The 12520-nt window shown below is 35.9% G+C and overlaps 1 protein-coding gene and 1 long non-coding RNA gene across 3 annotated transcripts in view; one reads left to right on the top strand and one right to left on the bottom strand.

The window, feature by feature from the left end:
• Window positions 1–12520, top strand: part of LOC147835959 (uncharacterized) — a 38570-nt gene that overhangs the window by 11105 nt on the left and 14945 nt on the right. The gene's annotated exons all lie outside the window — the stretch shown is intronic.
• Window positions 5171–11820, bottom strand: sat2a.2 (spermidine/spermine N1-acetyltransferase family member 2a, tandem duplicate 2). 2 transcript variants are annotated; one of them, XM_087259258.1, is made up of 6 exons: window positions 11589–11820; window positions 7194–7245; window positions 6990–7073; window positions 5957–6058; window positions 5819–5868; window positions 5171–5691 (listed from the first exon to the last, which is right to left on the bottom strand). In XM_087259258.1, the coding sequence occupies exons 1-6, from the start codon at window positions 11649–11651 to the stop codon at window positions 5518–5520; spliced, it is 525 nt and encodes a 174-aa protein (XP_087115384.1). In that variant the 5' UTR covers window positions 11652–11820; the 3' UTR covers window positions 5171–5517. The 2 variants fall into 2 exon arrangements, with proteins under 2 accessions (XP_087115384.1, NP_001008598.1); NM_001008598.1 differs by having other exon boundaries at window positions 5819–5859; window positions 11589–11723.

Raw genomic sequence — 12520 nt, 5'->3', positions numbered from 1 at the left:
CAGCAGTGGAAAACAGATTTCCTCCCCCCTCCCTCGTGCGCTGCCAAGTATTCTTATTCTGTAGTGAAATAGGATTGAGCTCCGTCCTGCCTCAGATCAACAAGTGCGCGTCTTTTATATGCTTGGTTGAACTGGTTGTTCTCTACGGTTTTTTACAGTGTGTGGCCGTGCACTAATGAAGCAAAGAGTGCTGATTATTGTTACCACAATGTACATACCAAGGGATGCTTTAGTTTTAAAGGGAATTGGAATGAAACCTTTCTGGATGAAAGATAATAGCTGAGATTTTGAGGATGTTAATAGTGTACAGAACCAGAGAAGTATAAAGAACATTAATATGGTAAATATTATACCAGGCTCTATTTATTTAGCAATATACAATTTGGGGATATACTATGGAACTGTTGGGGAGTGTGGTCCATGGAAAAATTTGGAGGAAATTGAAAATAACTTAATTAATAAACAGACAAATAAATATAATTCCAATTAAATAATTGTCACTAAACAAGTGTTAATAATTAAAATTAAATCGGATAATAATCCAAAAGTTCTAATATTAAAATAATAGCTAAATGGGATTTAAATAAGATGCAAAAAATAAAAATAAATAAAATAAATGCAAATAACCCTTTGTAGGGCACCCATTAAAACTTTAGGTACACCTCGAGTTAAACCCCTTTTGCCTTCAGAACTGCCTTAATCCTTCATGGTATAGATTCAACAAGGTACTGGAAATATTTTTGAGATTTTGGTCCATATTGACATGATAGCATCACACAATTGCTGAAGATTTGTCAGCTGCATATCCATAATGCGAATCTCTCATCCCACCACATCCTAAATAGTTGTGGAGGCCATCTGAGTACAGTGAACTCATTGTCATGTTCAAGAAACCAGTCTGAGATGGTTCACGCTTTATGACATGGCGCGTTATCCTGCTGGAAATAGCCATCAAAGGATTGTTGATGAGTATTGTTGAGTTTTGATGAGTATATGAGTATACTCAGTTAGGCTGTGGCGTTGACATGATGTTCAATTGCTCCTAATGGACCCAAAGTGTGCTTAGAAAATATCCCCCACACCAATACACCACCTTTACCACCAGCCTGAAGCGTTGATATAAGGCAGGATGGATCCATGTTTTCATGTTGTTTATGCCAAATTCTGACCCTACCATCCGAATGTCGCAGCAGAAATCGAGACTCATCAGACCAGGCAATGTTTCTTCAATCTTATATTGTCCAATTTTGGTGAGCCTGTGTGAATTGCGTTTCCTGTTCTTAACTGACAGGAGTGGCACCCGGTGTGGTCTACTGCTGCTGTAGCTCATCTGCCTCAAGGTTGGATGTGTTGTGCATTCAGAGATGCTCTTCTGCACACCTCGGTTGTAACAAGTTATTTGAGTTACTGTTGCCTTTTTATCATCTCAAACCAGTCTGGCCCTTCTGACCTCTTGCATCAACAAGAAATTTGCGTCCAATTTGCACTCATTGCTATTTTTTTCTTTTTCTGACTATTCTCTGTAAACCCTAGAAATGGTTGTGCTTGAAAATCCCACTAGATCAGCAGTTTCTGAAATACTCAGAGCAGCCTGTCCAGCTGTAACAACCATGATATGTTCAAAGTCACTTAAATCATCTTTATTCTCCATTCTGATGCTCAGTTTGAACTGCAGCAGATCATCTTGACCATGTCTAAATGCATAAATGCATTGAGTTGCTGCCGTGTGATTGGCTGATTAGAAATTTAGTTTTAGAGTTAATATTATAATACAATGTTATTACTGAAATACATAATATACATTACTATTCTATATTGTATAAGAGTTAAAGCAAACAAATAAATACAAATCAGAATAAAGAATTCCACGGCGGAATGAACCACCAGCTTATCCAGCATATGTTTTAGGCAGCAGATGCCCTTCCAGCTGCAATCCATCACTGGGAAACACCCATACACTCTCATTCATTCACACTCATACACTATGGCCAATTTAGCATACCTAATTCACCTGTACCGCATGTCTTTAGACTGTGGGGGAAACCTGAGCACTGTAAGGAAACCCACACTAACAAGGGGAGAACATGCAATCTCCACACAGAAATGCCAACTGACCCACCCGAGGTTCGAACCAGTGACTTTTTTAGCTGTGAGGTGACATCGCTCCCGACTACGTCGTCAAGTTATAATTTAGGTTACTTAAATTTAGGAACTAATATAAATACAGGAACTAAGTATTTTAACCTATTAAAAATATAGTGTAAAAATTGGGTCATGCAAGAAATATTATTTAATAAATTATTTATTATTAAGAAACAAAATACATTAAAAGATTATTATTTATATTTATGCATTTCTGCCAGGTAACCTCAATCAGTTCATAATGTCATAGAAGCCATGTAAACTTTTTAGAGGCCTTCAGAAGGAACTGTGTGTGTTATTTTAAACAGCTGTGATTAAAATAACCTGCATTATCTTTAAATGACATGTAAATGTTTGCTTGAGCGAGGTTTTATCTGTTAATCCCAAGTCTAATATTTCCTTTAGTCTATCTCTGGAACCTGTTGTCATTTTTATCTCCTCTGTGGTCTATAAAATTTCAAATAGTGCAGACGAATAATTGCCTATTCCTTTCCTACCATAAATATTGTGGAGAAGTGTGTAGTTCTGCTCTTCCCACTCCCATGACAGCTAAACAACAGGATGGTTTCCTGGCAAGGACTTTGATTATTATGAGTCAGAAAATGAGCAAATCAGAGCCTGAGTCTGATTTATGGTGTTTTTCCCTCATTGGGTTTGCTTATGAAACTTTGTCCTGCCAATCAGCTAAGGTTTTAATGGATTAAATGAAACAACATATGTACACCGCGGTTGTCTCAGTTGTTATTAACATCGAAATATTGTTTGAATTCCTCAGTGAAGTACTCTGGAGAAAGTCCTAAATGTGGGATATCGTTAATCAGTTTTCTGGGCGAACACTTGATGTCGCTGTTGTTTAAGTTTTGGCAACTGCGACGTGCTTCTTTTGTTCCCACAGCTGGGAAATGGAGTAATCTGCTGGCCAAATGTGAATTTCACTTCCAACTACACTTTATTCTGTGGTCACTGATGCAGAAGGGAGCTTTGATGGCATTAATTATGTTTATTTTAGAATTAGATGTGCATAGTTTTGTTCAACACTAATCTACATCACATAGCATTAAAGGCTTGGGCAAGTGAAAACACATGCTGCAAAAACGGCGTAAATCTATTTTTATTGATGACCAATAGGACAGAGGAAACATCAGAATCCACAGTACATTGGATACAGCAGCTTGTAACAATGTCACTTTTGCTCGTCGTCTTCACTATGGGGCTACACAGTTTTATTTTTAAGTGCTAGAAAATAACAGTACCATTTTAATAAGTCATAGAATATTACAAGTTACAGGTAACTAAAATAATAGACTGAGGTACTTGCATGTCTTTCGTGTTCAAGATGTATTTACTTACAGCTCAGTATTTTGTTCTAAAATAAGTTTTGGCAATAAACATAAAACAATAGTAAATACAAAAACAGTGAAATTCCAGTAAGAAAACAGTGAATTATTGATTAGGCCAGAATCACAATTGTAAAGGGTGTAAGGAATCAGTATCACTTGAAATTATAAGGAATTTGCATGTTTCGAGGCAACATTACAAGCAGCTTCTGCTGGTTGTGGTTCTCAGCTCATTTTGCCTAAAAAATAGGTCACCCAAATATGAAAATTTACTCGCCTTCCAGCAGTCCAACATGAAGATGACTTCTTCAGTGAAACATAATGTTTTTTAGCTGACACCATTGTCCATGGTGTTTTACATATGCAAGTTATCAGTAATTTGAAACTCAAAAAAGCACTTATAAGCAAACAGAAAAATGAATTTACATGTAAGCCTGATTTTGTTTTTTGTTTTTTACTGTGAGTGCAGAGCACTTGAGAGATGTTTTTAGGTCATTGTAACTTATTAAACTAAGCTAATCATGTTCTAGCTTGATTTTATAAGTTATGAAAGCTGTTTTAAGTCAGTTTAGCATAATATAAGTTCAATGGACTCATAAGGTTAATTTGATTCATCTTAAAATTTAAAGCAACCAGGATTTTTTTACAGTGCAGGAAACCCTCACTTGGCCTAAATTTGCACTGCATGAGCATGCCCTTTTCATGACCTTTTCCAGATTGATTGAGATTCCTTTATCTGGACTTATTTTTCCAGAATATTCTTGCAAGCTTTTGTATTATCACTGTTTTGAATTGTACATAAACTGGTAGACTATCACTTTGGCACTTTTATAGCACACCTTTATTTTTGGACTTTAGGAAACACTTTATTTTAATGCTCCATTTAAGTATTAGTAGACGTCTGCTTTATATCTGCTGATACTGCTCCTTCAACAGACATTTAACTGACTACTGTATAAGAAACTTTGCAGGTACATGTCAGTTTACATCAACCCCAACCCTAACCTAACCATCTACTTGTAATCTAATGAGAATTAGTTGGCATGTAGATGCAATGTAACTTAAATTCAACAAATGGCCCATGATAAAGAAAGTGTGACAACTATATGCTTTCATTAGACTGATCTTGTTTAAATTTAGTTTTAAAGCCCAGTGAATGTTAGTGAATACACCTTTCCTACCACAGTTATTTGGTATTGGTCTTTTAACACTTACAAACCTCTTACACATCTAAAATCTGAGCTCTTTTAAACTGTGTTACCTGCTGAATGTTACATACATCTGGTCCTTGTCATCAACAAAGCTATAGAAGCTGAAATGTCATTATGTGTCATTATGTGTATAATGACTGACCAACTATTCCAGCATATTCCAGCCACAACCCAGTACTGGGGAACACCCATACGCTCTCACGTTCACTCACACACACACACACACACACATACACTATGACCAATTTCGTTTATTAAATTTACCTATAGCACATGTCTTTGGACTGTGGGCGAACCGGAGCACCCAGAGGAAACCAACGCGAATATGGCGAGAACATGCAAACTCCACACAGAAAAGCCAACTGACCCAGACTTGAACCAGCAACCTTCTTGCTGTGAGGTGATAATGCTAACCACTGAGCCACCATGCCACCCAGCCTAGTATCTTGTCAGAGGCAAATAACAACATAAAGGCACATGTTTTTCAACAAATACTAAATTTTATTAGTATATGACATAAGTGACCAGTAGAAATGTATGTCATGTCCTCCACCGATTAGATTTTTAAATCTAAAAGTGCTGATAGTAGATGCCATTTTTTTATGAATGGCTAAGAACTATAGGTTTCAGCTAAAATGTTCTACTGCAAATTAGTCACATATCTAGAGTAAATTAAAAGCAAATTTGAACTTTTCAATATTTTATTCAAAATGTTTTGTTTTTTTAAATGTGCCCATTTTTCAGCTTACGGCCTTCCTGTGCATATCTAGCCATGTGTAACTTAGTAACCTACAGTAGTTGAGAGTGGAACCAATGTTCTTGATCGTTCAAAGCTCTCCCTGTGCCAAGTGTTGAAGAGCTTCACCCTCACAGCGCATGCAGTGATAGCCGAGTTCAGAGGTCACGTCCCAGCAGCCCTGCTTCAGGTAGAAGTCCAGAGATGACTTATTCCAGTCCAGCACAGTGAAGTTGAGCTGAGTGCAACCAGCAGCCAGACCAAGCTGAGAGGAGCACGATCACAAACATGTCAGATTTACACATAGTCAACACAGCAGGGTAAATAAAAGTTTGTGATTCTTTGCTTATTTATTATGCAACAATTTTCTAGCACAGATAAAAATCATTTACCTGTGAAACTTTGGTCATCAGAGCCTTGCCAATGCCCTTGCCTGGAAATGCTCAAAGAAAATTGCTAAGCAGTCTGAGTTTATGGATTATTTAAAAACTTAAAATTAAACAAAATTATACAGTTTTGTATTTTTTTACCTCTGAACTCTGCCATCACATACAGATCCACCATGTACACTGCTCGACCTTTCCACGTGTTGTACATGTAGAAGTACAGAGAGTAACCGATCTTGGTATGACCTTGGTATGAAGTCACGCAAATAATTTCTGTCAGTTTAATAGCAAAAAATAACTTGCATATGATTTGCATGTATGAGGAGCACATGTAGAACACATTTTGAAAAATGTTAGAATCCTGTGACCATTGACTTCCATTGTAGGAAAACTACAGTGGCCAAAAGAGCTTAACGTGCTGCAATTTAACAAAACACGTGCAATTACAAAAAACGGCAGCAAGTTAAGAAAAGATCTTTCAGTTTGACAGCACACATGCAGCAAATCCACACTTTGCAAACGCATAAAAAAATGCTGCATTTTCCCGCAATGCAAACGATTAATAAAACGCACTGCATTTTCTTACAACGCAAAGGAAATGGTTCAAGGAGACCCTAAAACGTGACGGATTAAGGTATTTAGGTTATAGTTATTTAGGCTAATACATACTAAAGACAAGGGAATCAGGATGTTAAAATAAACAAACATAAAACTCACCTTAGATCACATGCAACTTCACTAAGAAAATAGTCAGAGCACAGCAGCGTCCATCACGTTTTTCACAACATTACAGTTGTGTTCAGTTCTCTGCATTGTGAGAAAATGCAGCACGTTTTATTAATGTTTGTGTTGTGGGAAAATGCAGGGCAGTTTTTATTATTTTTTTATGTGTATGAATCATGAGAATTTGCAGCACATGTGCTGTCAAACAGACGAAGATCTTTTCCTAATATGCTGGTGTTTTTTGTAATTGCATGTGGTTTCTTAAATTGCAGCACATTAAGCTCTTTCGGTCACCGTAGAAAACAAACACTATATGGAAGTCAATGTTTACAGCTTTTCAACAATTTTCAAAATGTCTTCTTTTGTGCTTAACAAAAAAGAGAGGGTACAACAGTTTTTAATCTGCTTTAGTAATAATAATGAAAAATATAGTTAATTATGTTTTTACTCTCACCCTCTCTGGACTTTAAGTGTTCTGGTACTTCAGCAATAATTCCATGGAAAAAAGGGTTTTTGGAAAATCCATCCTGCTCCAGATCTATAGTAATAGAAGTACAGTTGATTATAGATCCAAATTCTTATTATAGAAACCCACAGTATGAATTGCTCCATGCAAATCATTGTAATTTTAGTGGAGAAGGGAAACAATCAGCCTTACCTCTTTGTGTGATCTTGACATGGTCAGAAACTTTCTCAAACTCTGCCAATTCCTATAGTTAAACAATTTAAACAGTTCAACACAATTGCTTAATTCTGCCATGCTATGGTGACATTTTCTTTTCCTTTTTTTTTTTTTTGATTTTGAGCACTTGTCACAATAATGTCATGAGATGAGAAATCATAGAGGAATAAAATTTCTCTTCATCTTTATGCATATACAAGGTTACTGCACAATAATAAACTTTGTATTTTGTTTCAGTATGATGTAATAGTATGACAAAAGACACTAACGTTTTTTTTTTTTATCATGTATTGCAATTGCTTTACTTGTTACATGTTTGGTATATGCTGAGTAATATGTTCTTATCTCAAGTGAACCATTTAGTTTTACAGTTCATTACAGCAGTGTCCACTTTTTTATTTCAAAATACAAAACTGTTACCCAATGAGTAGGGCGTACATTAAATTAATTGAGAAATTACGACTGATTAGAATATAGAATAATTAGAATTAGAATAAAATATTTGCCCCTCTCCTTTGCGACAGAGATTCAGAATGCACAGCAGTCACAGCTGACAGGTAAAGGCTACTGAATGAAAATTAAACTATATAATTTACACTTGTCATTTCCAGCTACAGTTTTATGGATTATACATATGATTGTAAATGCTTTATAAGTTGCAAAATTAATTTAAACTGAATTACCCAAATTGATGTGTGTAACGTACATCATCCCTAATGATAATTTTATTATTATATGAATGATAATTAATCCCTAATTGTATTCAAACATTTAGAAAAGTAGGATTGCATTTTCACGGGACCATGGGATGCATTTCAAAATAGGTGTATCAAAAATGTATTGCAAAATTCTGATTTAAATGTCTTTTCAGTATTGACATTCACACTTTTGATGTTTGAGCAATCCATTTTCTATAAATACATTTTGATCAATAATTTGATGTGGTTACAATAAGTTAATATGATTTTGAAAAAGCATTATTGTGATGGCTGTTTCACAAACAAATAATTCTATTGAACTGAGTCTTCTCAGTAAACTGTTTGAATCAGTCTTCTTGCATGCATGACCAGGCTGCCTGCCTCACAGAACTGGTAACTCTATCTCAAAACAGGTCCCATTTTTAAAAAGAGTTCCACATGCAGTAAGTACAGTATATAATACAAGCTTGGATAGACCTAAAAATAAGGGAAAATTATCATTGTTTCAATCCAACTAGGAAATGGCTGACACTTATTATTGAATTACTAACTTTTAGACCGAGATTTACTTCACCTCAGTTTACTTAAATGATCATTATTCCTTCATTTCATAAAATTACCCTTTTCTTGGTCCTGATTCTCTTTATTGAGAACCAAAGGGCTTTGGTTTTTTGGCATGGTTTCATATGGCAGGGCAGGCAAATGTCTGGGGCCTCAGGCCAGAAGGGGCCCAGGGGGCTGACCAATTTTAAATCACTAAATTATTGACAAGTTTCCTGGCAAAATGGTAGATTTCCTAATGCCGAGTTCAGACTGCACCATTTTCTAAATAGCTGTGTCACAGATGTTTTCACACTACATTACTATCTTGGGTAGCATTTTGTTGCTGTTGTGTTTATACCAATGACTGTAAAAAATATGGACGACGCGACAGCCCTTTTTCCCATTGAACGCCTTGAGGGCAAAACGCCTGCTTGACGGGCACAAACTGTCGCAAAAGACTGCTGAAATTGGAGCCAGACATGCGCAGAAGGATTGTCTGATGGAGCCAGAGGAGGAGCCGCGAAAATGAGCAGAGTCGAGCTTCCAACCAAACGCTTCATGTAAAATCAACTACGCCCCCCGAACTTCTCAGCATGCGTTTGCTGTCATATCAACACAAATGGATGTAATAACGTTAACAAATATGAGGGTTTTATATATTTAATCGCGCCAGCTCCGGGCTGCAGCGCATAACTTACTCGCGGCGTCGCGGGCTGATTCCGGCTCGCATGCGGCAGCGCCGGCTCGCTCGGCCGCCGCATCTGGCTCGATTGACTCGGACTGGAATCGGGCAGTGAGTCCAGGCATCCGGAGTAGGTCCAGCAGAGGTAACATTAGTCAGTCTGAGCTCTAAGAGATAAGTCTCCGGCAGGCGAGAATCTAGCCGGAACTGTGTTTTGCTATTTGGGTGGCTAGGCGTGTATCAGCAAACTAATAAAGCCCGAAAAAAGCCCTGAACTTAGCGAATAAACAGTGTTCCACCAGGATCATGTATGTCAGAAACTATAGTTTACTGCTGAACTCATTTTGTCATGGTAAAATAACACAGAAATCGAATAATAACATTTCAGTCTACTTCAGTCTCCTGCCGAAGCTCAGACGCCGCGCTTTGAGAAACTGTCAATCACAGCTGTCAATCACGATGACACGCCCAGCATTAAATTACTGCTAAAAACAAACTGTTTACAAAAATGAAGATCTGCACCTATTTCAGCACAATAACCAGTGCCTTAATCGACCACGACTATCTTTCGGGACATTTTATTGCAAGTGTAATATTTTTTTTTATTTGGGCTCAAGTCTCCTTCATTAACACGGAGGAGGCGGGCTTTATGACTTGTACTGCAGCCAGCCCCCAGGGGGCGATCTAACGGCCGAAACCTTCACTCAAACGTAGGCTTGCGGCACACTTGGTTTATACTCTAAGACTACACTGGATCGACGACAGGGAATTTCACACTTCATGACTTTGTAATAGGAACAACAAATTTTTCCTCAGTTTTTTTGGGTCTAAATAGACTAAAAATAAGCCCTTTTAACTTTTCCCCCAACCTCCTGCTGGCCTGCAGATACCTATACTAGTGGATGCTGCTCTCTCATTGGCTGTAGGTGATCACATTTCAAACCCTTGCTTTAGCTCTGATAAAAGTTGTTTTTTATTATTAGTAAAATAACGCAGCGTTTGGATGCTTTCATTAATCTCAAGTCATCAGTCAACAGTTGTTGCTCTAATGTTTATAATCCATATAAAATGTGAAGCGGATTGGTTATTTACCTTGTCACATGATTTAAGGTGTGCTTACAGCATTTTGAACTTGAATGTTTTCAAGGTGCATCTGCAAAAAGCAAGCGCTTAATTTTTCTTTAGATATCAAATCAAAGCTGTATCCAGTCTAGCCAGTCTTAACTGTCAAGCAAAAATGCTCAATTAATATGGTGTCTGGATATTATATTTTCAATGTGTCGTGTAGACTTTGTTGTGGTTTTAGGATAAGAAAAATGAGTGAACCTTTTATTAGTCCACTCTAGCAATATACATGTTGCATTTTACTCCATAAATTAAATGCTTAAGAGCCATAATACACGCATCGGCACATAGTTTAATCGTCTGTATTGGAATTGTTAAATCATATTGCCCTCGTGAAATCAAATAAAAAAGGAAAAAAATGAATGGTACAAGCTAGGCTGAAGGACATTCAAAAATTGCATATACTGTATGTCAATGGATAATGGTGATTATACAAAATGCATGTAGCAATATATATATATATATATATATATATATATATATATATATATATATATATATATTCAAAAACAAAAAATATACAATAACAAAAAGACTTAATAAATATAAAGTCTTTTATCTTTCTGGCAGTGAAAAATTCTAAATTGATATTGTATATAAAGAAATAGGCTATATTGCAAACATTAGCTGGCTATTTATTATCATAGCAAGAAAACTAATTTTGGATTTGAACAACCAGCAATAGCTTTACAATCTTTATATTGTACAACAACAGTGTTTTATTTAGCTGGTTTAGACCAAACTTTTGCCTTTTGTGTAAAATAACTTTATTGGATCTGTATTTGATACATATATCTGATACAGATAAATAAATATATATATATTTGATGTATATCTGATACAGATCAGATTAAAATTTTTAATAAATTGTTCAATTTTCTAGCAGATTTTTGTAGAATAAAGCCCTTCAGTTTTATCCAAAAACATTGGTATGATGTACAGCAAATAAAATTGATCATGTGTGTTTTAAATTTAAAAAAAAAAAAAAAAAAAATCAAGCACTGACAATAATTTGTCATAATGCTTGAACAGAGGGGTCCCCAGATAAAATTATGCTTAATTTTGGGACTCCCAGAGATTGGTGGTGCCCGATTTGCTAACTTTGCATGTACAACGGGTCAGTCCTGCATACCACTGTATTATGAACATGCAATCCAATGCATTTTCAAATAATTTTTAAAAGATAATTTTGCTATCATTTCTGCTTGTGCGTTACATCAATACACTTAGGGTAATACATTTCTAATTTATTTTTCATTTAATGACACAGTTGATTAGTGTTTTTATTTTTCTAAAAGTTTTTAAATAGTATGATCAACTCACCAGTATCATCCGAGAAATGTCCTTACAATCCTCAAAGGTGGCGGCCCGGATTGTGAAATCCATCTTGCAGTTAACAATAAGAACACACAGTGTGGAGCAAAACCTGAGTATTCTAATGTCAACGTGGACTATAATGAAATGGAAAAATACAGAAGAGATGTATTTATATTGCTTTGACACTCACACCATGCCAAGTAAAGATGAAACTGCTGAAACAGCGCCATCTGTAGTTTCTGATATGATTATGCAAACAGTTAAATATACCCTCTGTAAAGGACTCTGGACCATTCTGAGCTATACCGTCTCGCTGTTGACAGTACACTTCACTGTGCAAAAAGCATCTTTACATCTTTAGGCTTGTAAATTGACATACACCCAGTGTTTAATTAGGCTAATTGAAGTGTTGTTTTGCAAAGCTTAATCTTGTCATTATACTAATAGTTGTTATCGGCTTTGGTGTCTATTTAAACGAAAGGTTTTTGATCGGAAGTTTGGTGGCAGAACAGTCAATTAAATGAGACACCTCTGTGGACCCAGCTAATCCAAATGATATGTTAATATTAGTGCAATAATTCCAAAATTTGTCCAATAATAAAGATATTGATGATAATGATGATAATATTAATAATACTAATTTAAATACAACAAATTTTTTACATTTAATTATAAATGTGCTGAGTGTGCTGTCGCATATGAATCACATTCTGGGTTTCTACAAAAAAGACTCCCAATTGGTAATTAAGAAAAATAAAACAATGATTTACATAAAAAAAAAAAAAAAAAAGTTCTGCCGTTCTCTGTAGTCAATGACCTGGGCAGTAAACATACGCGATTGTTTTTGAGAAAGTGCATGTTAATGCACAACATTAGAAAATTTTAATGCACAGTGTCAACTTGCACTGATTTAAATGTAGGTTAACTGTAATTAACTT

This window comes from Danio rerio, chromosome 7, assembly GCF_052040795.2.
Source record: "Danio rerio strain M-AB ecotype USA chromosome 7, GRCz13ab, whole genome shotgun sequence".
Taxonomy (NCBI): Eukaryota; Metazoa; Chordata; class Actinopteri; order Cypriniformes; family Danionidae; genus Danio; species Danio rerio.
This window is presented reverse-complemented; position numbering and strand designations above follow the sequence as displayed.

Coding starts and splice junctions, on each gene's coding strand:
- sat2a.2 (XM_087259258.1), bottom strand. CDS start 11,651: ATGGATTTCACAATCCGGGCCGCCACCTTTGAGGATTGTAAGGACATT. Junction 7,074..7,193: donor TGTCAAGATCACACAAAGAG/GTAAGGCTGATT, acceptor CTATTACTATAG/ATCTGGAGCAGGATGGATTT. Junction 5,692..5,818: donor TGATGACCAAAGTTTCACAG/GTAAATGATTTT, acceptor TGCTCCTCTCAG/CTTGGTCTGGCTGCTGGTTG.